This window comes from Anolis carolinensis, unplaced genomic scaffold, assembly GCF_035594765.1.
Source record: "Anolis carolinensis isolate JA03-04 unplaced genomic scaffold, rAnoCar3.1.pri scaffold_8, whole genome shotgun sequence".
NCBI lineage: Eukaryota > Metazoa > Chordata > Lepidosauria > Squamata > Dactyloidae > Anolis > Anolis carolinensis.
In genome coordinates, this window is record NW_026943819.1 from 27,240,789 (window position 1) to 27,268,277 (window position 27,489).

General features: G+C 38.2%; 1 protein-coding gene across 4 annotated transcripts in view; it reads right to left on the bottom strand.

Moving 5' to 3' along the window:
• arhgef12 (Rho guanine nucleotide exchange factor 12) overlaps positions 1-27,489 on the bottom strand; it is a 74,741-nt gene that overhangs the window by 37,072 nt on the left and 10,180 nt on the right. For 2 of the 4 annotated variants that reach the window (XM_062961385.1, XM_062961384.1), the window contains 10 exons: positions 13,548-13,571; positions 12,555-12,643; positions 10,246-10,302; positions 5,315-5,413; positions 4,002-4,051; positions 3,345-3,402; positions 2,325-2,503; positions 1,793-1,870; positions 1,021-1,140; positions 195-329 (listed from right to left, as the gene is read on the bottom strand). In XM_062961385.1, the coding sequence (XP_062817455.1) occupies positions 195-329; positions 1,021-1,140; positions 1,793-1,870; positions 2,325-2,503; positions 3,345-3,402; positions 4,002-4,051; positions 5,315-5,413; positions 10,246-10,302; positions 12,555-12,643; positions 13,548-13,571 (889 nt within the window). Of the gene's footprint in view, positions 1-194; positions 330-1,020; positions 1,141-1,792; positions 1,871-2,324; positions 2,504-3,344; positions 3,403-4,001; positions 4,052-5,314; positions 5,414-10,245; positions 10,303-11,374; positions 11,501-12,554; positions 12,644-13,547; positions 13,572-21,136; positions 21,304-27,489 lie in introns of those variants that run through there. The other 2 variants (XM_062961387.1, XM_016994718.2) reach the window with 2 other exon arrangements.

A 27,489-nucleotide genomic window follows, 5' to 3' on the forward strand; every position in this document is an offset into this window, starting at 1 on the left:
TGGAGTTGTGAAGTGAAATGAAAATGAAAATCCCTGTTCCTTCAAACTAGGGAAGATAATGGGAGAAGTTACTCCTTGACATGTTTCCCAATCTATCAGAAGCTTTGGATAACTAGCTGATATAAAATGACAAAGCACAGGACTAGACAAACCCTATAGGTCAGGTGATGTCTGACTTTGGAAAAAGGGCTCACCTCAGCCGTATCACTATTCATATGGGAGCTGTCACCAAAACTGCCATCTCCTCTATTCAGCCCATCCCCTCTTTCCGCTTCTATCTCGCTGATTTGCAAAGACTCCATCACAGACTTCGAAGACAAAACCCCATCCTGAAAACAGATAGAGCTCCATCAGAAACAGAAAGCACCACATAATATGGGGCTTGAACAGAACACTTTTTAAAACAAGGAAAGCAAAATGATCAATCACTGTATAATATCAAATCACTGTGTAAGATCTTACAAGCCACTCTTTAGGAAACTGTTTGCAAAACATTTATGTTAGTCTTTAGTTTAATGGGTTTACACCACACCTGTACAAAAAGGACCCATGCAATGACACAAAGCTTTAATGTCTTCTTACCAGGCCCTCTTAACAAAAGGAAGATATGTAATTTTTGTTAAAAAGATAAAGATAAAGGTTTTCCCCTGACATTACGTCTACTCATGTCCGACTCTGTGGGATGGTGCTCATCTCCATTTCTAAGCCGAAGAGCCGACATTGTCCGTAGACACCTCCAAGGTCATGTGGTCGACATGACTGAATGGAGCGCCATTATGTTTTATTTTTGTGACAAGATTTTAATTCATCTAGAGCGTGCTCTCCTCCATCAATCATCAGTTTGAGCTCAGAAATAAGACCAAGTTCTTACTTGTGTGATCTGTAATTTATTGCTCTGGGAGGGTTGTATAGGCTTGTATAAATTGGAACTAAAACCTAAATTGGTGCTAAGAACAGTGCACTCCCATAAGCCATTCCCAAAGAGGACAGCACTATCAGGACTACTGAGATTCCCATTACCTGGATGGATCCTGTTGCCTTGGACAACTGTTCCTGCAGCTGAGGGATGTGCTTCTTGGCCTCCTGGATCTCTTTCAGCAGTTGGGAGGCAGGGGAGCGGCTGTAATCTTCTTGCAAAGACTGAAAGACATCAATCAATCTAAGTCCAAACCACTGCAGTCAAGAAAGTGGAAGACGCATACATGTGAGCCACAAAACTGGGAAAACAACAACAACAAAAATACCTGGGATACAAAAAACAAACAAACAAAAAAACAACCCAGGATAAGGATATCCTTTTGAATACAAGTCAGTGTTATTGTTAATTTTTACATTGTATACAAGTGTTTATCTCAAATATTTATTTTATTATAATTTATTATAACAACAATGTGTATGCTTCTGTAGCAGCTGCCACTATCCTCTTCTACCCACAATAGCAACAAAGTGACCTAAAGTGACTAAAAATCACACAGGGGCTGGGCCGTGATGTCATGTACCTCCCACATGGGAAAAAAATGGACCCAAGACTGAAAAATTGTATTATTATTCATTTCCAGGTGGTCACTGGCTGCTTGTTCCTCTAAAGCAGAGCTTCTCATGCTATTGATGTAGGAGACCAGCCACTTATTCTCCAGATGTGCCGGGGACCAGTGCTATATTTGTCCCCATCGGCCATAACATTTTTTTCCTTGTAATGTTTCCCCGAGCAGTAGCCAATAAATGGGGTGCTTTCCACACAGAAAAGGAGTTCATTTCCTCCTTGTTTGCTCCAAAGCTTTGCCTCTGGTACCTGCAACCGCTCCTGTTCTTTCTGCAACATCTTCCGCAAAATCTCCACTTTCTGGCTGTGAACAATATTATTTTCTTCCTAATAAAAAAAGACAAGTCAACTCTTACTTATGAAAAAGGTTTAGTTCTTCAGTAGATTCTAAATAGTAGCTATCTTTGAAATTGGTCAAACTGTAAATGATCTACTCCCAGCAATTATGTAATTACAACAACACGTTCACTGCAAATTGATTTTCTACTAAACCAAATTACACGTATCATTTCTTCCCAATTTTAGCAGAAAATCTTAACAGAAAATCAAGCTTATCTAAGACATATAGTCTAGAATAGATGACTCCCTTTCTCTTTATCAAGCTTTCATACAAATACAATGGCTGAACTGCATAGTGATTCAATTAAGTGGAGAACTATATACTGACCAAGTCAGGTTTCATGGCTAACCCGACTGGATGGAAGTGAACAAGAATAATTTCCCAACCAAATAGACTAAGACATTCCCTCCACCAACAGCACCAGAATCCTATAGTTCTTACCCCCATCAGTACTGGACTTGTGATCCTCTCTGTGTTTCCCGATGCTCCCGGTGAATGAGGAGATGTCATGATGGGAGACATATGACCAAACGCTGCTGGATCCAACTCAGAATCAGCCAGAGGTATCTGGGGCGACCCAGGTGGGCGCCCTTGCACAGTGAGGGCTACATAGGACCCCGCTGAGGAAGAAAAGGAGGGGAAAACACACCCTTTAACCACTACATAGAAATAAACTCATGCTTCCTCTCTTTAATCTGTCAGAAAATCAGCTCCATGCAACAGATGACATGGGAGGAACGCTTGCTAAGAGAAATTGGGCAAAACAACAACCGAACACCTCCCAAGAATCTGTTATTAAGAGTCATAAGACATCTCTGAAGTGCGATGCTTGTCAGATATTTTGGATACTGTCCTCCTACGGCTGCGGTAAAACAGAGGCGATGGGAAGAAGGAATTTTCTGTTTGCAGGAATTAGCAAAAAGAAATAAAATAATGAAACAGGACCAAGTGCTTGCAATTCCTCCTACAAACAGAAGTGTCACTTGGCAGGTTTGATGAGTATTTAAGCAGTATGTTTTTAATTGCATTCCGGTAAACACTCCTTATATAATACTGTGGCACTGGAACATTCAACCACACCCACAGTATCACAAGAGCAAGGTAAGCATATGATTTTACTTGGTCAAATTACTCTTGTCGAAAGACCAAGCTGGTTGTTTATCATCTCACTTTCTTTAGCTATCGTGCAAAGTGCACTAGGATAAGTACGTTCACCACATACAGCCGAAGCCTGGACTGAATAGTGAAGACACCAAAAAAAAATCAAATGTGAAAGGTTGGTAGATAAGCAACTTCCTTTCCTACATTGGCTAACAAAACAAGCAGTGAAGGCTGCACACTGATCTACATGGGTCCATTGGTTTCCCAGACCTAAGGTCTGGGTATTCACATTTTATTACTCATCCCACTTACAGATGAAAGACTCAACAGAAAATAAAGAAGTTTGCATGATCTACTCACACTTTATTAGTTTCACCACTTCCAGGTGGTTTGAGTGCGTTACTAGGGTCCCATTCACCTATCAAAAGATAAAAGCTGAATCATTTCCAGTTTTGAACATGAAAGCTATGTTTCACTATGAAGCTAAACTGATTTAACTTCCACCATGGCCTTTAACAAGAGATCTTATCCTATTAGAGAAGAATGCACTGCAAATTCTGATGAATCCAGTATTTTATTTTCATCAGAGAGATCAAATGCTAAGTCTAACAATGAAAATCTGAAGACTACTTGTTGGTGGTTTGAAGCGAGGTTATGACAGAAAACGAAGGGAATGTAACTATACAGCCATGGAGCAGAGATTTTGGCTTCCGAAACACGCACAGAGAGTTTAAAGTCCTTTTAACAGACAAAAAAATTGAAACCTTGTGTAATATCCAAGAGCTTAAAAAGCATGGTTATGAAACAGGAGTGCTTTCTGAGAAAAAAAAGGCAAGCATCTGGCAACAGTCACATCTTACTTACTGCCAGTTCTAAATATAGGAAAATACACAGTGCCTTAAATGTTCCTGAGAGGTAGATTTTGGCGAAACACTGTTGCAGCGACAAGGGTCACTGAAGAATTCTTATCTCTTTCCAGCAGCAACTGACGCTTCTGACAACACCCAGTGCTCCTACCTTAATGATTCGGTCGCCAGTTTGAACTCCAGCCCGCATGGCTGCGCCATCTAAAGGGAAGAAACAGATTATTTACAAATAAATACACTGTCTTCACTAGTTTTGCTCTCTGCTATCCAGTGAAAACACATGATCCCTTATATGTTACACAAGAGCTAAACAGATTGGATTTATTGTCCCACTGTTATACTGTAGACCCATATGCATTAGCTGCTCCAAATCAGAGTGTAGAAATGATTTTTTTCCCAAATGAATTTTGTCAACTTTGTTCCACACTTTGTCATGTGAATCCTATGTCAGAATTGGTATTGCTTGGAATAAATATAACATTTTGGGGATTACATTTATTTTGATTGTTTATATTCTTCCAAGTAGGAATAACAGGTCCAAGTTATTCTGCCTTTGTAAATCTTTCTTTATCTCTTCCTATACTTTTTCATAATTATTTTTAAATAGTTCAGAATTATTAATCAACTGGATTCCCAAATATTTTATTTAAGTTGTAGCATTTATTTCTATCTCATGTTTCAACATCTCTTGGTTCTTTTTGCTCATATTGTGAGTTATTATTTTTGTTTTGTCTTTATTGACTGATAGTCCTGCCACTTTTCCAAATTCTGTTATTACTTCTAGTGCTTTTGGGATGTTCTGTAGAGGATTTTATGTCAAGATTACTGTATGACCTGCAAAAGGTGTTATCTTATAATTTTCTTGTCTGATTATTAAGCTTTGTATATTAGGATTTAATCTAATTTGCCTAGCCAGTACTTCCACTGCAAAAATAAAAAGTAGAGGCGAGCAAAGTGTAGAAATGTTAAGGTTGGGGACCACATATTTTAGGATTTCCCAGCACTCCTTATGGGACTAGAGATCCCTATGCCTTCTAGAACCCTTCCACATTGCCCCTTTATATCAGGACCTGATCCCAGATTATCTGTTTATCCCAAGTTATCTGGAAGTGGGGACTCTTATATTCTAGTTTAAATCAGATAATCTGGGATCAGATCCTGGGATAAATGGCAGTGTGGAAGGGCCCCTAGCTAGCATCACCATAGTGGCTAGGGTATTCAGAAAAGAATAGTCCAAAAAAGTAACATTTCCCAGCTCTGCTCAGAACTTGGGCAGCTTCTCACTTTCTCAGTTGCAGTTGCAAAACCAGCATGAAGTACAAAAGCTACACTGCAGACTTCTGGACAGTATATTTTAAAGATAAAGACAGCTATAATGTCTCACAAGGCACAAACACACAGTAAATATTCGACATATACATGCTGAAGTTGGCACAGGGAATGACCATGACCAGGATGACTCACCTTCTTTGACAGACTGCACAAAGACTGGATTGTCTCCACTGACTGTCAACCCAAATCCATTTTCATCCCGCTGTATAATAACACAACGCTGAACAAGACCTGCACCAGGGAGGGGCAAATAAGTGCAAAGAAAAATGGGAATAAGTATCAGAGAAGAATCCTATTGCACGAAAAGAGAATCACTGCCTACAGAATGGAATCTGTGCAGAAACTGAAGCCAGGGACAGCAGTAGGAAGAAAGAAGAACCAATACTAGGGAATCTGGGCATAAGCAACGGAATCAATGCAGCAACTACATCATGCTTACAACAATGATCACATGGCACAGGGATACAGCAAAAAGAGATATATCCAATACATTTTGAAATCACAGAAACCTTTAAAGAACAGAAATATTAAGTCACATTGCATAAATGTCTAATTTTCAATAAAATTCTACACAGCGCATATATTTCAGATAGATCTGTCTCCAGTCCCAGGCTTACACATAGGCTAATCATCCCTAGCCTTGTTTCCAAGGAAATGAACACCAATTTTAATAATCAAAAGCTGATTATTTTTTCCACAAATTCAAACTGCCTGGACAAACTACAGCCAGAATGGAACTCTTTCCAAACAGATTTAAAAAAAAAAAAAAAGTTATGCATTCATTTATTAAGTCAGTCTTGGCAGTAAGAACATAAAACTTGAAGTCTAAACATGTTTCATGTTGGTTGCAGAGAAGATGTTTTCTCCTACCTTCTGGTCAAAATAAAAAACAAAAGCTATTATAGTTTTTAGCAGGTTAATGTTAAAAATACTTTTATGTTGATCTTCTGTTCCATTACAGATATCATAGACACCGTAACTACTACAAATGTGGGCCACTGGGGCTAACTGCAAGTCAAACAGGGCATCCTTTCCCAAGAAAAATAGTTTGGCAAACTTTTGTAAGCTACACATGAACAACTAAGGGATCGGAGTGACCCATCTCTCTACCAAAGGGACTTTTCTCCCTTTGTTTCTTCTTCATCATCTTTCAGTACATATTTCTTCATTGCAGGAAGCAACATCAAGGCACTGACCCTTTATTTTTCACCTTCATGACTGCTTTTGAATATCACTATCCCAAAGTATGTTGTTTTTTGTTAATTGTCATCAAGTCAACTTTGACTTCTGGAGACCCTATAAATGAGAGTCTTCCATGTCACTTTTATCATCAGCAATCCTGTTCAAGTCTTGTAGACTTAGCGCATTACCTCCTGGATATTGATTGCACTTCTTTTAATTGTTGTTGAACATTTAGGAAGTTGCTTAATAATCAAGATAGAACATTAGTCCAGCTATTCTCTAGGAGGAACAAGTGAAAAGAAATCAGTGTTTCAGTAGCTGGCCTGGTGCGTAGAAGTAGAAATCATGCAATAATAAAACACAATAAAGTATCAATTTAAACATCACTGGCTGTATTTCTATCAACATCTGATTAACCTTGCCATCACTGTGATGGGCGATACTACTATATTTCAAATCATTCCAGTTCTGCATATACAGTGTTCCCTCACTTATCGCGGGGGTTAGGTTCCAGGACCACCGCAATAAGTGAAAATCTGTGAAGTAGGGACACTATATATTTATACATTATTTTAATAGTTATACACCATTTTAAGTCTTTATCAAGCAATCGTGTGTTGGTAAATTGCTTCCTTCTCCTCCCATTGCTGCTTGGGCTCCTTTTCTCTCCCTTTGGCCTTTCCTTCCTCCTTTACTTAGGCTGTAAATTGTAATTTTTTATGATTTATAATATTCTTTTAGAGTTTATTGAAAAACCGTGAAACAGCGAATCCGCAAAAAGCAAACTGTGAAGTAGTGAGGAAACACTGTATTGTGAGGAAAACAAAAAATCATCTGTACTGAACCATTCTGTATACATTTGTTATAGTTGTGTGCCTTCAAGCTGTTTCCAGTTTATGGCAAACCTGAAGCAAATGTATATTATGGCATTCCTTCAAAGGGAGTTTTCTCTAATATTGGGAGAATGCGACTTCCCTAAGGTCAACTAGTGGGCTTCCATGGCTGTCAAGATCCAAAGCCTGGTCTTCAAAGTCACAGTCCAAAACTCAAACCACTACACGGTGCTTTCTCTCTTCTAGACACATTACCACACTGGTAAGAGCTCCCACATTCCCTGGAGAATTCAAGCATTATTTAGAAGAGAAAAAAAAAGTCCAGGAAGCAATCGGCTCACATAGGCTCACTTCACACAGCTATGAGAATATTTTTGTTGTCTGAAAGTCAAACTGCGTGGGTGTTGCATTGTGCATATTAATAGAGGGGAAAGCAGGAGTTTTGATCCAATTTTTAAGCTTGACAAAAAAGACTCCCACAAAAATGTTTTTAAGAGAGATCAAATTTACATATTCATTGCCTTACAAAAAGTGGACAACCGCATGAAGGCATGCAGGCCTGAGTCAAGTACTTTGGTGTAACTGGATGAGAGCTTTGCCTCAAAGCTCAAAACATTATATATAAGCACAGGCTACAGAGAAAGAAGCAAAGATAATTCTACAATATTCAAGTTCTTTTTAAATTTGTCAGAGACATTTCAGATTTTAGAGTAAGATCCTTAGCTAATCTTCCTTTCAAAATCCTTCCAAATACCAGGTCACAACACTATTGGCAAAGCTAGACAGCTCCATTTCCGAGGGATGTATGTTCTAATTCCTCTCCCAGTACTGTTAAATTAGATTTTTTTTTCTCTATGAATCACTCCTTTGCTTATTGCACCTGGTACAAAAAAAACCCCTTTGATAATTTGATGTAGTTTTTCAATTCAAGTACAAATTAGTTCTTCAATTCAAGTAAGAATTATTATTATTATTATTAATTCAAGTACAAACATAAAGCTATGCTGTTAAAAAAATAACCTGTATTACAGAAGCAAGGCAAATTGACAATTCAGTGGTATACTGTGTTTGTTGCTTCTGGTTAAAACCTAATATAATACAGCAAAGATGCTGCCATGAAATACAAGATATGTTGACTTCTTTATCATTCATCTGGACCAGAGAAAAAATAGGAAATGCTAAGTCAGCCAAATGAGTTTAGGATTGGATCTCTCAGGCTTTGACTTCGTTATGTCTATTAGAATGCAAGCATTTTATAAAATGTCACAGAACAATATACAATAAAGGAAGTACATCAGGATGGAGGTTCAAGCAAATACCACCTGGTTGTCATCAAGGCCAAAATAATTTGCTGTTAATCTGAGATGGCCATATCTTCCTATAACAGGAACAACATTCCAGTGAAAAGCCAGGCTTTTATATTGCTTCCTAAATTAATTTAACTGCCTAAAATGTACAAATGTGGAGAAACAGTTGAAGGGAATAGTTACAGAAAGATAGACTGACAAGGGAGATAGTGAATTGTATTACGGAGCTCTTCTTTCAGAATAGAAAAGAAAATAATGCTCACTCTTTACTGAATGAACATAAATTCTGCCATATTTTCAGATGGAAGAAAAAAGAATGCAAAACTGACCCTGTAGTTTCCACAAAGTTAAAGCTGCTTTCCCTGCCAGCTCTACATTTCCTTTCAGAAACAAACACATTGCTCATTCAAAAGGAGGGAATAGGGAGGCATTTCGACAGCTCTCACTTCAAAAAGGTAACTGCCACACCTCTAATCAGTTTTGCCACTTCAAGATATTTCCTCACTAGCACCCAAAGGCAAGTAAAAAGGCTTTAGTCATCAGCAATACAAAGCGCAGCTTTCTTTACTAGCAGGCTCTTAAACAGCTTGCTCAGTCCAAAGCAAATATTGCAAACTTTTCCACACAGATTTCAGTGTCAGGAGGAGGAGCTGCGCAGGAAGAGAGCCAGCAAAGCAAAAGAGGAGTGGAAAGGAAGAAGGGATGGAACCTGCCTGACTAAATCCGAACAGTAGACAGAACTTGAGCAGGATGCCTGCAGGAAGCAAAAGGGCACGCGTTAGGAAGTCATGTTTCATTACACATACGGGAAACCCCAGAACACCGCAGAGCAGGAGGAGATATGCTCCAGATACATTCCAACACAACTCTTTTATTTACTTTACAGAAAATCCAACAGTGTTGGGATTTCCCAGCAGTGCATTAGGGAGGAGTTTCTACCAGTAAAGTTATATCTAATAATTCAACCAATATTCAGTACGACGAGCACTTTAATTTCTTAAAAACACAGCCTTCATTCTGTACATAACAGCAGATTCCTTAATCACATATACTTATGGTTGGAAAGGGGGGGGGGTTGTGGAAATTACTAGATATTCAGCTATGCATAGATATACTGCTTTTGACTATTTCTACTATTTTGAACTATAACTAATGATTCATACACACAACAGAAAATGAAGTAAAGCCATTTCAGGAGATCATAGAAGCACAGAGCATGCCCTTAATGGAAGTGCAATAGTTTCATATTTTTGGACAAATGCACTCATACTCTTCTATAGGGATCAAAACATTTTTTAATCTAATATGTCATAAGGAAAGACGCTTATGTGGATAATTCTGGGTGATGCCCAAAGAATGGAAAAATAAAATGGCCTTCTCACTTTCTTAAAATAAACCGCAGTACATCAACATCAGTACTATATCCTGTGGGTTCCATATCTTCATCTATTGAAAATCTGTGAAGCCACTGATGGGGATACTAGTTAGTGCTGTTCTGGATCAAAGGAAGGTTCCCCCTCCGGGAATGCATGACAATACAGGAGACCGCCAATGTTGGCACACGTAAGTTAGTATTTATCAGCAAGCTTGCACACTTAAGCCACGTTAAAAGCTCATTCCCTTTCCCTGCCATAGAGGAAACCATGCCTGGCAGGCAAAGGACAGAGGCCTGGGCATACAGAACAACGGCACAAAGCACACCGAACAAAGGCACAGGGCTGTAGCGGCTGCTTCAGCTTACCATACGTCTCGGATCTACTCTCGTCCGAGCTACACTTTGTCTTCCTGGAGGAGCTGTCTGCACGAAAGCAGGAGAGAAGGAGAAAGAGATATAGGAAATATGGAGACCAACGTGGAAAAAAAATGCATAAAAAACAGAATGATTTGAATAATTGGATTAATTCATGCAAAACACAAACAAGATATGGGCAACATAGAAGTGACAACATTTGAAATCAGAATGTGAATACAAGAGATTTGAATTACACACGTAACAACACCACATTGCAAGGTTCTAGGAAGGAAGAAAAAGATACCATGAAGCTCCATGTTTTATACATCATATAGTGACTTGGGGAATATGTTTAATATATATATATATACAACACCAATGCACCCTATTCTTGTACACTATCACATACAATGACATTGCTGCGTAAAGCAATAATGCGCTATTCCAGCCACAAAGGGGAATCATAGAATCATAGAATAATAATCGCAGCAAGTCTTAAAGCTAACTTTTAGTTATTTCCCTCCAGGTGTGTTATCCAGGATTTCTGGACAAGCTATCACATGATTATTTCATGAGTGATCGAAACAGACTACCATCACTATTTAAGATGCAAAAATCCAAGAATACTGAACAACCCCAATCAGAATACAGAGGTCCATACTGAAATGTTGTGCCTTCACAAATGAAAATATACATATGTATTACTGAAATAGATATAATTTAAATATTATTTTAAAATCGCAGTCGTTTTGCACAACATTTGTTTGTTTGTTTACTTGATTTATCACCTGCCTTTCTCCTTGTGCAGAAAGTGTTGCCCCCATTTTGGTATCATCAGCTCATTTCATGACTGAACCATCACTTTTCATTCAGCTTCACAGCCAAACTAGGAGGCAGTTCTCTCTTCATTTCACAAACCCCATCAAATTATTGATTGTACCTAGCAAAAATTCCTACAGGGATTATATAAACACCTGGTCTACTGACTACCCCCTGTAAGTACGCATCTTTGCATTTCACATTCTGCAGTCTTCAAAATCAGCTCTCACCTGCTGCACGTTCTTGGAGAATAACAACAGGCTAAACGGCAAAGTGCACAGACACAAAGCAACACACCGCATGGGGCCAAGAGGCTCACCCGCAAGCCAGTCACACAGTTAGGAGCACACAGCAGTCACTGGGTTAGTAGGCTGGGGTGGGTGGCACCATCACATGCAGACTAAATTCCAAGACAGCGTTAGACTCTGAATGCAACACAGATGGTCTACAGGTATAGGGAAAAAGAAAAAAAAAGTGAACAGCCACTTCCAATTAGAAGTTTATCAAAGAACAAAATGCTTGAGGGGAACTTCACTTGGGAAAGAGGTTCTCCAGCTAACGGAGCCAGTACGAATTTCTCAACATTGCTCCATACATAGAATACTTAGTGGAAACAAAAGTTTACCTAGCTGGTCAGCAATCAGGATCAGAAACTAAGAAGGAAATGCTAGTATGGAGCTTCCCAAGCATTGGTGGTTGAAAGCAATGTTGTGCTGAAAGGAAGAGATGCAGCGAAAACTACCAGGAAAAAGGAAGATTGAGAGAGACCCAAATTTGTATGAGATCTACATAACAAAGCTATAAGTGACCCACTCTCGCACCGGGACACCTGTGCTGACTGCCAGCTAAATTGTCTGCTGATTAGCAAAGCGGAAATATGTACCCAAATCAGCATAATCCTTGTGCAGCTTGCAGTTTTGTTGGGTATGCTAATTCAGCAAGCTTGGCTCCACAGAAGAGAAAACTGCACTTCCTCTTCATAAGTGTATCCGAAAGCCTAAGGCCTATACTACCAAAGAAGCATGATGAGATATTACAACAAGAAGACATCATAATTCTGAGTGGACTAACAGTGCTGGAGGAGAGCCATTCTATGGTGCCATAGCTTCAAACAAATATGCAGCCATGATAGACTCAAACTAGGCAAAAAACAGAGTAATGGAGGATTTAAACATGCAACCCATGTAATTTAGCCCTATGGTAAAAAAAAAAACTTTGCTGCCATCAAAAGATGAGTGGTCTGTCTACTGCAGCAAATAGTTGATGGCTCATCTAATTACATGAGTCTATGTGAACACAGCCAACAGGAGAACTGTGAAGAATGCTGTGCAACTTCATTTAGGAATATAAAACATTGTGTTATGAGAGTGAAAAAGAAAGCCAGCAGTCACTTCGGAATAGTACACACATAAAAAGAGTATGGTGATTTTTTTAACTCTTAAGAAATGTTGGCTACAACCTGCTTATAGCTGTGAGGGTTCTGATAGCTGTGGTGTTACCTGTAGGGTCAAAGTCGTGGGCACTGATGCAGCGCTCAACCTTCTGCTTCTTATCTGCTGGAGACTCTCTGCTCAGAATGCTGCCGTGCCTGAAGCCAAACGCAGAAGAGTAGAAACTAAATACCACACAATACCACTGACCAGGAAATAAAAGTTAGTTTGATGAAATGACACATCTCATTAGGTCCTCAATGATCCCCCAAGTCCCTCCTAAGAATGTTCAGCCAAAAAAAAAAAGGTTGGAAGCACTGTAACACAATGCCACCAAGTCTCAAAATAGTCAAATGATCCATAGGAATTTTATGATAAATGATATCAAATGACATTGAGAGTTCTGCCCTTAACAAGTCTTTCTCTGGTGTCAATTGTTGGCTGATCATATAAACAACATACAATGCCAGTCTTAAAAGAGTTACTTCTGCTCTAACATGATAATGATAATGGTGTTTAAAACTCTAAGTTTGAGGGAGTGCCTCTTCCTACATCTGTTTGTCCAATGACTGAGGTCTGCGGGGAAAACACGTTCCTCTGTGTCCTATTAGTAGGGTCAATTTGTTGTGCTGGGACTTGAGAGTAGGATTTTTCATCTGTAATGCCTCAGGTGTGTAATGCCTCCCAAGGAGACCCAACTGGCACCAATGTTCATTTTGCTTAAATGCTAAGTAAAAATCTGGCTGTTCACTAAGTCCTTTAGGACCTGTATATTTCCAAATATTTCTTAAAATGCTTTAATCTTTTAAATCTGCTTTTAATTTATCGTTAAAATTAATATGTGTTATGCTTATTTACACTGTTATTGTTTTGAACTGTTTAGCTCCTTTATTCAACGAGTAATATAGTTCAGCAGCTCTTTTCTTCAATGAGTAGGCCATCCTAGGAATTGGAATTCTAGTTACAGTCAAGAAGAACTATCTTCATCATGAATCGTCGTGGGTGTACGAATATTACCTTGTCTATAAAATCACAAAAGTACTAAACTCCTGAAGAACTTACCTTGTAGGTCTTCTGAGAGGAAACCTGAAAAATAGAAATAAAAATAAAAAATTAGTATAGAGTAAGTAGTTTATTGAAGACTAAAAAGGAATGTTATGTTTCAGAAAAAATGTTAATTCACAATGTATTACTTGTTATTCCCTCTTTTTTAGTTGCAATCTATTATGCAAATATTTCAGTTCTCAAAAACTGAAGAAACACTGAAGAGATTTAATCCCTTAACTCTTTTGTGCATCTCAAGGAGGAATATCTTTCTAAAATGTTACCCATCATCTGAAACCCTTTGACCCAGGTAATGCACTGCTGTTGCAGGAATATTTCATTTTTTATATATATCTGAAAAGGAATAGCATTTCCTCTAAACACTGAATTGAACAAAAATGTAAGGCCTTCTATTTTACTGAAGTATTAAATGTAGCATAAACTATAGCAATACCAGCATAGCTCAGGCATTTATTCTGCACTACCCTCTGCTCGCAAATAATGAAATGACTAAAATTGTTTAACATAATATTAATATATAGGTTAACACATGCACAAAATGCCTAAACATTGATTAGAATGAAGCTTTAATAATTGCTGCATTCAAAATCAGCAGAGTAATTTGCGTAATCTCTGTACCTATCTACCCACAAAATTATGAAGAGCATTGCCACACAGGCAAGCAATGCAATTTTTAAAAATATATTTCATTAACAAGTCCCAGAACTTATATTACATCTTCCCATGCTGCAGCAGAACATCTCCTCGAAAAGAAAGCAGGCTTGTTTTGAAGTCTGCAGAGATAAACACTAGGAAATGCAGCTCTAGCTGTATGAACTCCAAGCTTATGCCTGCCTCCCCCATCCTGCCTCAGTCTCCATCTCTCTTACATGAGAATGCCTGCAAACAATGCCGCATGCGTCAAAGGGGAGAACTCATCTAAAGGCATTCTGGGATAGGTTCCCGGAAGCTCTTGGGCCGCAAGCCAGCTTCCCCAGTTTCTCTCCACACATTCTGCACAAGGAGATGGAAAGGGAAGAACAGAAGCAGGGCAAGGAGGAGGTCATGTTCACAAGGAAACCACTCATAGCCCAATATACTATTTCAATGCAATAAGATGTTAACAGATATTCATCTCATTTCCCTCAAAAGAGTATTAAAATGTTCTTATTACTTTCTTAGGCAAAATATAAAAGAATAAAATCAAGCTGGATGCATGCTCTGGATCTGTTACGATCTTGATCCAGTCCCTGTAGTGTTTGAAATATTGCACAAAGGGCTACACCATTAAGACAATGAAGTTTTAATGTGCTTATTTAAACAGAACAGAAAAGCTGTACCGACAGAACAAACATTTTTTTTTATTCCACTTCATGTATTCACTGAATACTCTCTTATATACTAGCGATGGGCAATTACAGAAGGTTAAGGGGATGCAACAACCCCTAGAACTCTTTTGAGGACAATATTCTACATTGCACTTGATCCAGCATAGAGGCAAGGAAGGTTGTGCCCAAGTTGCTCACATGACTCTTTTATGGGCCGTTCTCATCATATGTTTGTACCTTATGACAATATCAGCACTACAGGCAGCATACCATCTGTTTTGCCTTCCCTAGAGAATTGTGCTATGGTTTTAACTTAAAAAATGTCCTTATTAAAGAGATCCCACTACAGTTAAAAAAACCACAATGGGATTCATTAAATGCAGACATATTGGCCAAGTGATACCAATGTCTGGAGTGCTTCCCGATTTTATTTACAGAAAGCAATACAAACATTTTTAATATAAGAGAAGAACATCCATAAAGGGCAGGTGACTTGTGAGAATGCCACACATTATTTGCTTTAGATTTATGTCAGGTCCACAAAAAGATCCAATCTCCACCTTCAAAACAATACTGAATCTCCATAGTTTAAAAATATCTCTAGAAAGTTAGATCTCCCAAATCCAGATCTCACAGAATTATTCAATATGGAATATTATGCTATTAAGGATAATGTACAAAAGAACTGCTGCCTATGTGCAACTCATTTGAAGCTAGGCTGCTGAAAATTTTTAGGCCAACACTACTTAGCTTTGGAAATAAGATATCAGATATCCATGACAACAAGCAGACAACTCAGTACATTTTCCTCGTGTATATACTATAACGAAAATCAAAATGTGTCACTGATTGCCATTATATTGCTGAGTTAAAGTAAAATGAGTAAGAAAACAAAGCAAACCAATACCAAATATGAGTTATAAAGTGGTAGACAACGTAGTAAAAGAAAAAAAACACTTAAGTGGGTTTGACAGAAAATCCAACTGAGATATGCAATACACTTAAATTACACTGATAATAATAGCACTGACTGTGCCTATCCACTATTAGCTTGAGTAGTCTGGGCTATAAATTCTATTCCCATACAATACAAGCAGTGTCCTTTGTTTCTGACTTCTATAAGTGTCATACAAATACATATATCTGCCTGTTCAGGGAAAACTAAGGCCCGTATGATATATTCAAAGTCTATGTATCATGCTCAAGTCCTTCTGCAGCCTTCCCACACTCCACATTTCACTCAATAGATTCTAATGACCCTTAGTACTTGCAGGGAAATGCAGCAAAGATGCTTTTCCGTTGTATTTGTAAGTATATACGTTGCTAGTAGCAAAGTACAGTGCTGCTCTTGTTTGAAGCCAGTCTTGAAGCAGACAGATTCTGCAATAGAGTATATTATATATTATCCGTCACAGCTGCCGGGTTAGAGAAAGGCTGGTGATCGAGGGGGTGGAAGTGTCAAAGCCTTGCTACTGAAGTTTCAGCCACAGTCCAGCCATTCAGCCCCAGCCCAAGCAAGGCCCTCAGCGCTGTTCCATGACACAAGTTCTCAGATTTTTCCAAGAGCTGATGTCAGGACTTTTCACAGAGAAAGAACTGCATTTACAGAGTCTGTGAGGAAGGAGGGCTTCCCCAGCAGCTAATCTCAATGTGGCCATTGTATTTCTCAGTAGCGAAAGCCAGAACCTTGCAAGTAGTTTTATTTGGTGCAGAAATTCTGCCTCCTAAAGAAGAAGGTGGCCAAAAAGTTCTAGCACCAAATAATGTACTTGCCAAAGAGATCAATTTGTACCTTGAGGAGTTCATTTTACTACTAAGCTCACTGAAGCCCCACTGAAGCTGTGGAACAGACTAGCTTACACCCAAATAAACTAAATACTTTGGTTTCTTATATTTTAGAGGTCATTTTTCATAGTAGATGATACTACTGCTGCTACTTTTATCTGCCAAGTGTTAGTAATTATGAAACAATATTATAAACATTTTATACTACTGTGTTTTTAAAACCTATCTGGAAACCTGAACCAGAAGGGACAAAAAGCTTTCATCAGAATCACACACACACACACACACACAAAACAGAGTGTAACTTTTAAAAACCTAGGTCCACAGACACACTATAGCTTACAGCAAGCCAACATCAAATCAGGATTTAAGGCTGGAAGAAAACAGAATTAGATGGGAATTTTTAGATAAACCAAAAAAAATTGAGGTGTAACTATGCTCAGTGTTTTTAGATGTTTCTCTAAACTTGATGAGCATGAATAAGGAAATCTGGGGCATCCATAATTCAGCAGTAGCATACCTGTCTTTCCGCATAGGAGGCCCCAGGTTCAAGATCTGGCAATTCCAGATAGGTCTAAAAATAACCCTGGACTTTTGATTGTGCTTTTCCTGCATGACAGGGTGTTGGACTAGATGGCTCATGTGGTCTTTTCCAACTCTATTATTCTATCATTCTATTCTATGATTCTATGAAGGAATGTCTAAAAACCAAGAAACTTGCTGTTGGTTAATGAAAGCAATACTGAACAAGGACTGATGCTCTCTCTGGGTATAATGCTGTTCTCTAATAAAGATATAGATCTGGGGAGCATCCACCAAGCTTCAACCATTGGTCTTTTCTTATCTATCATACCTGAGATGGATTTTGCAACAATTTTCATTCATTAGATTGTTTAACTATATTTGAAAATAATATGTATATATTTTACAGATGTCTGTGTATACATTTTAATTAGTATTTGCTTTAATATCTTTTAAACAATAAACAACTAAAATGTTATTACTATTAGAAATACTACTCGATTTCTGTCCGACACCAAAAATTTAGAACAAGGTTGGAAAGACTGACCAAACTGAGTGCTACCAGAAAGGTGTAAGCAATAACCAGCTAATTCCTAAAATAAGCTACCAAAAAAAGGGTCAGCAGGATAAAGAAATAAAACAAATTTTACCTTCTGGTTATAACTCACACAGAATATCACAGAACTACGATAATTTCTGCAGAAAAAACTACCAGAATAATGAAGAAAAAGTTCAGAAGTCAAAACATGTTCTTGATTGTGAAAGAAGCAGAATCAAGTCTAAGTGAACACAAAGTTGAGATCCAATGACCCTAGTCTTTGCCTGGGCATCAGAAAAGGTTAGCTCAATTCTGTTTGGCTCCTCATTGGCATAGAACCATCCTTTTCTAGAGAGAAGCTGAGCAATATTTTGGCACTGAAAGTATTAATAGCAACAATGAATGGAATATGGATATGGCTTTTAACCCTGTTTTTATTGCTATTGTGTAATGTGTTTTACTGCTCTTGATGTGATTTATTTATATGGTTGAATGTTTTATATTATTTATTTATATTGTTTAATTTATTGTTGTATTTTTGTGGCACTGAATGTTTGCCTTTTATGTTGTGAGCTGCCCTGAGTCTCCATGGGGAGATGGGGTAGGATATAAATAAAATTTTACTTACTTACTAAAAGTTGCTGGAACACACTGGCTTCTTTTTGTGTAGAAGCAGAATTATTGAGGTGTAATGATTTACTAAACCTTGCTGGATTGTTTGAAAGTTATGTGCAAACGATGTCATTGAACAACAGGACATAGTCTGATATGGGAAGACATGAGGCTGTATGGTGTGGTGTTTTGGGTGTTAGCCTAGGACCCAGAGAGCAGGGTCTGACACCCCATTTGGCCATGGAAATCTACTGTGTAACCTTGGACAAGCTTGAATCTCTCAGCCTCAGACGAACGCAATGGCAAGCTCCCTCTGAATAAATCTTGTCAAGAACATCTTGTGATAGGTTTGCCTTGAGATCGCCATAAACAGGAAAATAACTTGAAGGCATACAACATTTTTAAAATAAATCTTGTGATCTAAAGATCTGCTTTCCCCCCTGGAACACAAAGATCTTTGGTTTCTCATAGCCTTTAGACCACTATTTAACTTGGGAGGAGATTTACATGTCTAAATTATAAACCGTTATCAAATACAACCTTTATAAAACTGAAAACTCTTTTTTTCATAAAGTGGTTTGTGACCAATGAGGAATATTTAGCATAAGTAAGGTTTGAACCTTACTAATTTATCAGTTCACAAGGATAAAGGATGGGGAAGCTGCACAGACAGTAATAGGGTTTGGAAACAATTTTCTGAAGCCTAGCAACAACCAAGATCTTAATTAACAAAAGAAAAAGCTGTTTAGAGTTGGTGAAATGAAGGCAAGAATTGGAATGGAAGATTTACATACTCATATAAAGGAAGAATATCTTTCATTATTTTGTTTTTGGTCTCCTTTCTTATCTATGCTGTCACCCTTGCAACTTTTATCCTTTTCTTCTCATTGGCAGGTGATAATAAAAGGATGCACTATCATGCCACTACGTACTGATTTTTGAGGAAATGGAAATGGGATATTTAAAATTTGACATTAGACTCCACCCACTATGATTAATAATGCATGGACTGCATTATGCATCATCATATAAGCTGGAGTTTTTTGTGGTTTTAAGTAGTAGCTCTCTCCAAGCACACTCAACAATTCTACTCTGTGTGAGGAGGGTAGCACTTTTTACAACTGTGTGAGATCTTACAGAGGCACTAGATTGAAAAACAAAACAAAAAATCCAAACAAACTAAAAACTGAAACTACTGCTCTCCTGCTAATGTGCTCTGAACAAGTAAGCCTAGACTATTTCTTTGTTTACAAAACAGAGTTTCTACAACTGGTGGTTACAATCATAACCACCTCCAAAGCTGGTGACACCATATGACTATATAATGGATATTAATGTAAACACTAGAAAGAGTCACAACCGATACTCTGGAAAAAAAACCCATCATTTTCTCCATAATATCTAGAATACAGAAAGCAATCTTGCAATAAGTCAGACCATTGTGTACTGAGCTCCATATTCCACACATTAAACTGGAAGTGGTTCACCAGAGTTATAATTTAAACTAGAGATGCTGAGAACTACACCTGTGACTCATTGTAATCCCTAAGCTTCACCATCATTCAGTTTGACTTCCACAATTTACTCTTACAGAAATATATTTTAAAAATTGAAAAGGCATTGTGAGATCACCGTGGCCAGAATGCATATATGCAAATAACATATCTATTTTGCTTCCAGATTTTATTTATTTGTTTATTTGGTAAAACTACAGTTGAGCTTGGAAAAATAGAATACCCAATCCTGTTCTGGACAAAGAGTTTCCAGTTTCCAGCGAGTTCAGAGAAAGGTGATAGATCATAGTGACTTGTCTGCTTAAAAACAACACTTTTATTTAGCCTATAATAGGAATAGTTAGAATATTACCTTGAAAAAAAAACTGCTTCTCTGTAGCAGTTTTCCCTGAAGGAAAATGTTTCACAGCATCCCCTGCTCACTGCTTCTAATCGAACATCCATGTATTAACAGACATGGTTGCAAATGGATACTGACACTCCCCATGCGGCCACAAAGCCTCACAGGGACTTCTCCACACGTGTCATAATAATTCTGATAACACAACAGCCAAATGCTTCAAACAGGTTTTGTTCTCACACAACCATATTTTTTAAAATAAGGCACATCTCAGCACCCTGGCTGGTTTTTAAAAAAACATTATTAACCTAACATGTTGATCCTGCAAATTAAGCTTTCAAATGGGCTGTGGAAAAGCCCTGCTTTAAAAGGCTGTCTCAAATTGAAATAAACAAAATAATGGGAAAAAAGGAAAATAAAGATATAGCTCTCACCTTCACTCCTATTAAGCTTCTTTGGTCAACAACTATACCCCCCTTACAACAGTGACAATAGTAATCTTTTAAAAGGTATTGGTTGTAAAAATATGATAGTAAACCATCAGGCAAGCACTAAGGAACTACTAAGAAAATATTAGCCAGTCTCACCTACTGGTAAATCACAAAGGCTGGCTAGGTGGCTCTTACAAAACAGAATGATGGTGTGTATTCAGCTCCAGGATCCAGGATCAAGGAGCATAATGCAGCTGCCTGCCTCCCCTATGCACGACATCTTTTCTGGCTGTCAAAACCTTTGTTCTCTAACTGAGGCTGAACCCAGATTTTTAATTTTTTTTAAGAAATAGAAGCTAGAGCATAAAAAAGCAAGTACAGAATTAAAACAAAGATTACACAGCATCCCGTTGAAAACCCTGTAATGTTTATCATAAAGAAAAATTTCATCTATTATTCTACACCCACAGAAGCTATTTCTATCCCTCTTACTACAAGATATATTACAACATTGCAACAAAGTCTTCCAAAGATTACCTGAATTGTAGGAGGCTGGCAAAATGTACCAGCAAATGTTCCTCCTAATCAAGGGCAAAGCATCCAAGAAATCCAGCTACCCCATCTGGCTTTGATGGCTCCATAAAAATTCTACTCTAATATTTCTGAAAAGGCATCTGGTCTGTTTGCTTCAGAGGCTGGCAAAAAGAGGTGGAGTTTCTCCATGTCTCCCTCCCAGCCATTATCACAGTCAAGGCTCAAAACTGCTGTTAATGGAGGGGAAGAAAAATAAAATCTACATACTTCCTCAGGGAAATACTCCTGCAGAAGCAGTAAGAAAGACAAGGGGGTGTGCTTAGAAGTCAAGTGAATTAGAGAATTCAGAAGCTCTTTCACTACAGTAAGCACTGAATTCAAAGCCAAGAAATGGGTTAAATTGTTTCAAATTTTGGCATTTACAACTCGGAATAGGCTTAGATGTACAGTCCAATCTCCCACTCCTTAGATCCTGTTGAAAATATATGTTATAACTGATTACTCTTGCTCTTTATGGTGGAATAGGAGGAAGATAGTAGGTGTTGTTTGGGTGGAAACAAAGATATGTCTTTGGAATTGTCAATGAGTAATCTTTCAACACACCTTTAAGCTTAAAATAATAATTTTGGCATGGGGCCCCTGGTGACAAAGTGTGTTAAAGCGCTGAGCTGCTGAACTTGTGGACCAAAAGGTCCCAGGTTCAAATCCCAGGAGCGGAATGAGCACCTGCTGTTAGCCCCAGTTCCTGCCAACCTAGCAGTTCGAAAACATGCAAATGTGAGTAGATCAAGAGGTACCGCTTCGGTGAGAAGCACTCCATGCAGTCATGCCGGCCACATGATCTTAGAGGTGTCTATGGACAACGCCAGCTCTTCGGCTTAGAAATGGAGATGAGCACCAACCCCCAGAGTCAGTCACGACTGGACTTAACGTCAGGCGAAAACCTTTACTATGGATAAATGAGATTTCTCACACCTGTCATTCCTCTGCCAGCAGCTGGACATCAACCTAACCTGCCAATGCTATATTAAGCAATGGCTTTCTTCTGTTTTACAAGACTTCTGATCAACCTACTTATGGCTTTTCTCAGCTGGTACTAGTCAAGTTCCCCACTGCTCAGTTATTTCACTTCAGTGTACACCACACATCTAGCCTCAGCTCATTCTTCTTTACGCTTAGCTAGACTGCTTTCCTGATTCCCAATCCTACCTGTCTTTCCCTGGACTTCTCTTTCATCTAGTCCTGATTATTCTCTTTACTAGCCAGAATGACGCTGGTTTGAGTCGTTCCTCCAGAAGCATGCACCTGGCTACTATAAACTTCATCCGCAACATCATTCCGGAATCCTATCCCTTCCTCCCACAAGGGAGGATGGAGGTCAGCAGGTCAGCAGAGAGAGCAGTCAGCTCACTGCTTTTCCAGCAATACAACCAAGTCAGCCCTGAGGAAGGAGGGCAGTAGTGGAGGACTGTTTTCTTTTTCTGCCCCAATAAACCTAATTAGGATTGTGAGCAGTGCTGGCGGGAGAGAAATATCTTCACGCTACACTGTCTGTTTGTGTTTGATTAATGTAAATCTTCCCAAAGCTCTAACCATGCCCCAGGCAGCATGAGGGCTAGAGCTCTATGAACAAGCATCTACACCACTGAATATAGCAGAAACACAAACCAGAAAAAGGAGGGGGGTACTCTCTCAAGACATTCCCTTAAAATAATCTACCTTCAATCACATCTTCAATCATTTGCACTGAACACAGCTGATTTCTCCTACTACCAGTGGTGAAATAATACTGATATGATCAATAATAAATACAAGAGGTGGTCACATTGTTTACATTCTCTCAAAGCCTTCCAGGACTAGTATCATGCCATCTACAGTGTGGATCAGTTTAAGGTGAAAACATATTTTGGTGATAAATACAACAAAGCCACTAATTCCCATATTACAGACATAAATTACTCCAAAACAAGAGAAAACAGCCAATAGTTCAACATATTCTATAGCAAGGCAGAATAAACAGGACTATAGTACCCTCTCCCAAAATAGATAGGCTACCACAATAGTACATGGCATTCTGTTTTTGAAACTTCTGTTTTAATTATTTCAAAACTTTTATTAATTTAATGAAATTATATCCCACTTTTTTCTCAATATGAGATCCAAGGCAACTAGATTCTAAAATGTTTTTAGACTTAAAAAGGTTAAGGTTTCCCCTGATGTTAAGTCCAGTCACGTCTTTAGACTACTTTTATGTATTTTTTAAAAGGATGTTAACGTGTTTTGAAATATTTTTCTTAGTATTGTTTTCACTGGTTTTTATTTGTTCATCAGCTCAGGAGCTCTTATGAGCTGGGAGGTGATCCAGAAATACTTTACATAAATAACTAACAAATGAGAAAATATTTGCTAGATTGGAAGAGTTTTAACAATCCCAAATTTCCTCCACTTTCACTGCAAATGAAGATACAACAGTATGATGACCTAGGAAACATGAGTTTAAATTTTATTCCCATGATGAACTGGCTAGTCCTGGGTATCCACTATACTTCATCCTGCCTCAGAGGGTATCAAAAGGATATGGTTGATAGAGGAAGGAGAGACCTTTCCCACTGTTTAAACTTGTCCTCCTGAACAGAAGAGCACAGGCACGATGAGGATGAACCGAATTCAAATGAATACTTAGACAACTTGTTCCTCATTCTTTACATTTCGCTGATGCATCAAGTAACCAGATCATGGAAATTCCTCTAGCTGTAAACAGGTGTGACTTACTTACATTTATTAAATCTAAGGATTAAACAGAATTCCAGCCAATATTATTTTCTCTTGGCTTTAGAAGAAGTGGGAAATTCATTGTTACGTTGTTTCTATCCTGCCATTATAAAAGAGTATTTAAGACTGCTAACACCATCCCTAAACGGCAACAATATAAAATCATGCCTAAAGGTTATATAGTAGCAATCCTTTGCTTACATTATTGCTGGCATTTAGCTATCTGATATTATTGTCATTTACTTTTATGGCTAACTTTAGTTTAAATTGGTGTTTTATTGTTCTACTTTGTCACTTTGGCTACATTGTCAAAAGAAAAAGGACGATGGCAATAAAACCAGCAGTGCACTTTACAGTATCATTTAGCTCCAGCCAGCAATGCTAACAGAGATCTCAAGAGATAAGCATTATTTCGTTTATCAACAAATCCATATTCCAAATCATAATTACCTTGAGTGTAAATAGTCTGATAGCTAGATATACAAAGAAGATTTTGCAACTCAACATTGTTACATTAGTGCTGTTACATTAGAGTTGTTACATTGTTACAATGCTGCTGTTTGAAATCCTATGAAATAAAACACATGCCTACACTGAGATCAGGTATACCATAGTAGAAATCAATATATATTAGGTCTTCAATGGCAGAGGAAAAGCTCTATATTCACAAGTTTCCATGTTCAATCCTCGTCATTTCCAAAGAGAGCTTTGAAAGACCTCCCATTGAAATTCTAGAACATGGCTGTCAGTCAGTATAGACTGGGGATAAACAACTTTGGTGGCGGCTGCATTTTCATCCTCAGTATTCATTGCAGGCTAGACAAAGCTTAAAATCAGGCACAAATAAGATTGAAAGATTCCAAAACTAGAAACTAGAAATCACAAGATTTTTCTCTTTTATCTGAATCCTATTTTTATTTTAATTCTGTGGGGGGAGGGTATGGGTCATCTGTTTAGCTATAAAATGGCCACTTCTCAGGAGAAAAGGGAAGGAACCTTTTGGTAGAACATTTTTTTAATCTTAGAGTGTTAACTATAAGGAATGTGGTTGCAAAATTAGGCTTAAGGACCCCACTTTGCCCTCCTCTGGTACAGACAACTCAAAGGAAGGCAGATTGATCAATCATCTGAACTGGCAGAAAACAGCTTCTTTTCATCCTGTTATGTTGCTGTCTCAGAAATCCTGAACACACTATGATGCCACGTGATGGGCATTTAAAGCCATGCTGACTGAAAACCAAAAAGATGGCAAAAGCCGAGCAAATAGTATGTAATGGCATCCCTTAAAAGGGAAGATGTATATTACAGCTCTCTCCAGACAGGCAGGAATGACATTGAAACAGAAATCTGAACAGAATAAAAAGGGAAAAGGAACCCCATCTTTACAATGTCTAAGTAGTTTAAATTTGGGAATTTATTTGGCATATTCTTTCTACCATATCAGTCTCTACACTCTCCTTGCTTTTGAGTCTTCTTAGTTCCAGTTTGGCTTTTGTTATTCTCTACTCCCTCAGCAGATAAAGAAATGCTTTCCTGTTCTTTTATGAATCCTGCAAGAACAAACCAAGTAAATTGGCGTTGTTTGACAGTGCAACAAAAGCGGATCTCCTGCTGGCTAGAACAAGATGTGGTAAATATTTATGTGGATTTCACAGACCTTTACCCTGAATAAGGAGGCAAGCATGGGAAATGAACAGCTTCCCAGAGCTCTACATGGAGGATATGGACAAATCCCCAAGGAACCGAAGCCTCATCACTGATGGAAGCTGAAAGGCAGTGACTAAGAACAGTGCTGGGTCGAATTAAACAGCCTTCCCCTTTGCAAGGATTCTCTGCTACTACATGAGTAGCCAGGAATTGTGGGACTATCTTAGAGAAGCTCAACATTTAAATGCATGAATCTATGACAAGATCTCAGTGACAACATTAGGATAATAATTCAAAGATTTACATAAGAAAATATCTCTGTTAGACCATCCTAGAGGTCACAAAATAGTATGAAAGTGTTGGAATTCCTGAGAGCTCTGCATTAGTCAAGACAGTATACCACGACTGGGGAGCCTATGTTTCTCCAGATGCTATAGCTAATTTCCTCCATACTTGAACATGGGCCAAACATGCTGAGACTGGAATCCAACAGAAACTGGACAGCCAAAGCTTCCTCAATCAAGTGATAAATAAGAGGGGTGTGTGTGTGTGTGTGCGGGGGGGGGGGGGGGGGAGATATTAGAAAGGAAGAAGGAAGGAAAGAAACTGGTTGAGTTGAACCAATGGAATCAGCATTTAGCCACAATCTTAGGAAAGGATGAGAGCATATATTAATTCATTCCCCTCCCTATACATGATTCCACTCCTCTATACTGTACATGAAAATCAAAGGACATGAGATATCACTAAGGCAACCGAAAGCACTACGTAACTATCAGAATCTAGAAGGACCACTCAAAATACACATGCTAGCCAAGCAACATCAGAATCAGTAATTATAAGATCCAATTTCTCAAATTAAAAAGATAAATTACACTGAGGAAAATAATGTTTTAGCAACATCAATAAATGCAGATTCCATGGGTTCAATCAGGTCAGGTGCTGGTCAATGCATCAATGAATGACTATTTGGGATACTTATACATAGTGCACTGACATCCTTGAAAGGAAAACAGGATAACTGACATAGAATACACCAGTAATGGAAATTCACATTTAGTGGTATAACCCATAAGCCACACTTGGGTTCTTTCAAAGAAGACCAGAATACTGCAAAACTTCCCTACACTGCTTGCCCAAATATAGTCTAATATCAACTTAAATCCATACTTTGACATACCCAGCAAAAAAAGCATCAGAGAAAAAGCAGAATAAAATCGATAGTACCTATATTCATTCTCCCAGGCTCTGAAAACACAAAGATCCATTTCCTAAAACAGCTGTAGATACTTGTTCTCTTCCTGTTAGCAGAAACACTCACATTCTAAGCGGAGACAGTCAATGGAAATCACAACAAAGCTTCTCATCCCCACTCATCCCAATTGAACTGTGCATTTTATTACTGACAAACTATTGATTCTTTTTCTACACTAATAATCCTGCAATGCCTTCAGGCAAACTAATGATCAATAGTCTTTTCCAGGCCTACCAATCTCCCTTTCAAAGTAATATTTGACAATAGCAATTATATATGGTTTTCAAAACAATACATGTGGTCAAAGTGTGTATTAGGGGGTAGTTATATAGTTGAAGAAATCATGGCAGTTTTTGGTTTTGTTTTTTTTAAAAAATAACTTTTTAAAAGTTGTTTCAAGTTATTGTGTGCTTTCAGGAGATTGAAGTGTCCATCTTCAAAACTGCTCCACCACTCTGGATCTTAATCCTGATTCAAATATGCTGCATGAAAACCCTGTTGCAAAGGCTACCACTGATTCCAAATTATAGTTATGGAACAGAATGAAAGACAATTTGTGAGTCAGCAACATATATTCCAGGCAGAGGTAGGATTTCAGTTATGAGTCTTAAATCCAGGAGTACAGCTTATCTGTTGGACTATGCGGGCTATCAGACCTTAGTGATACTAACTTTCCACAATA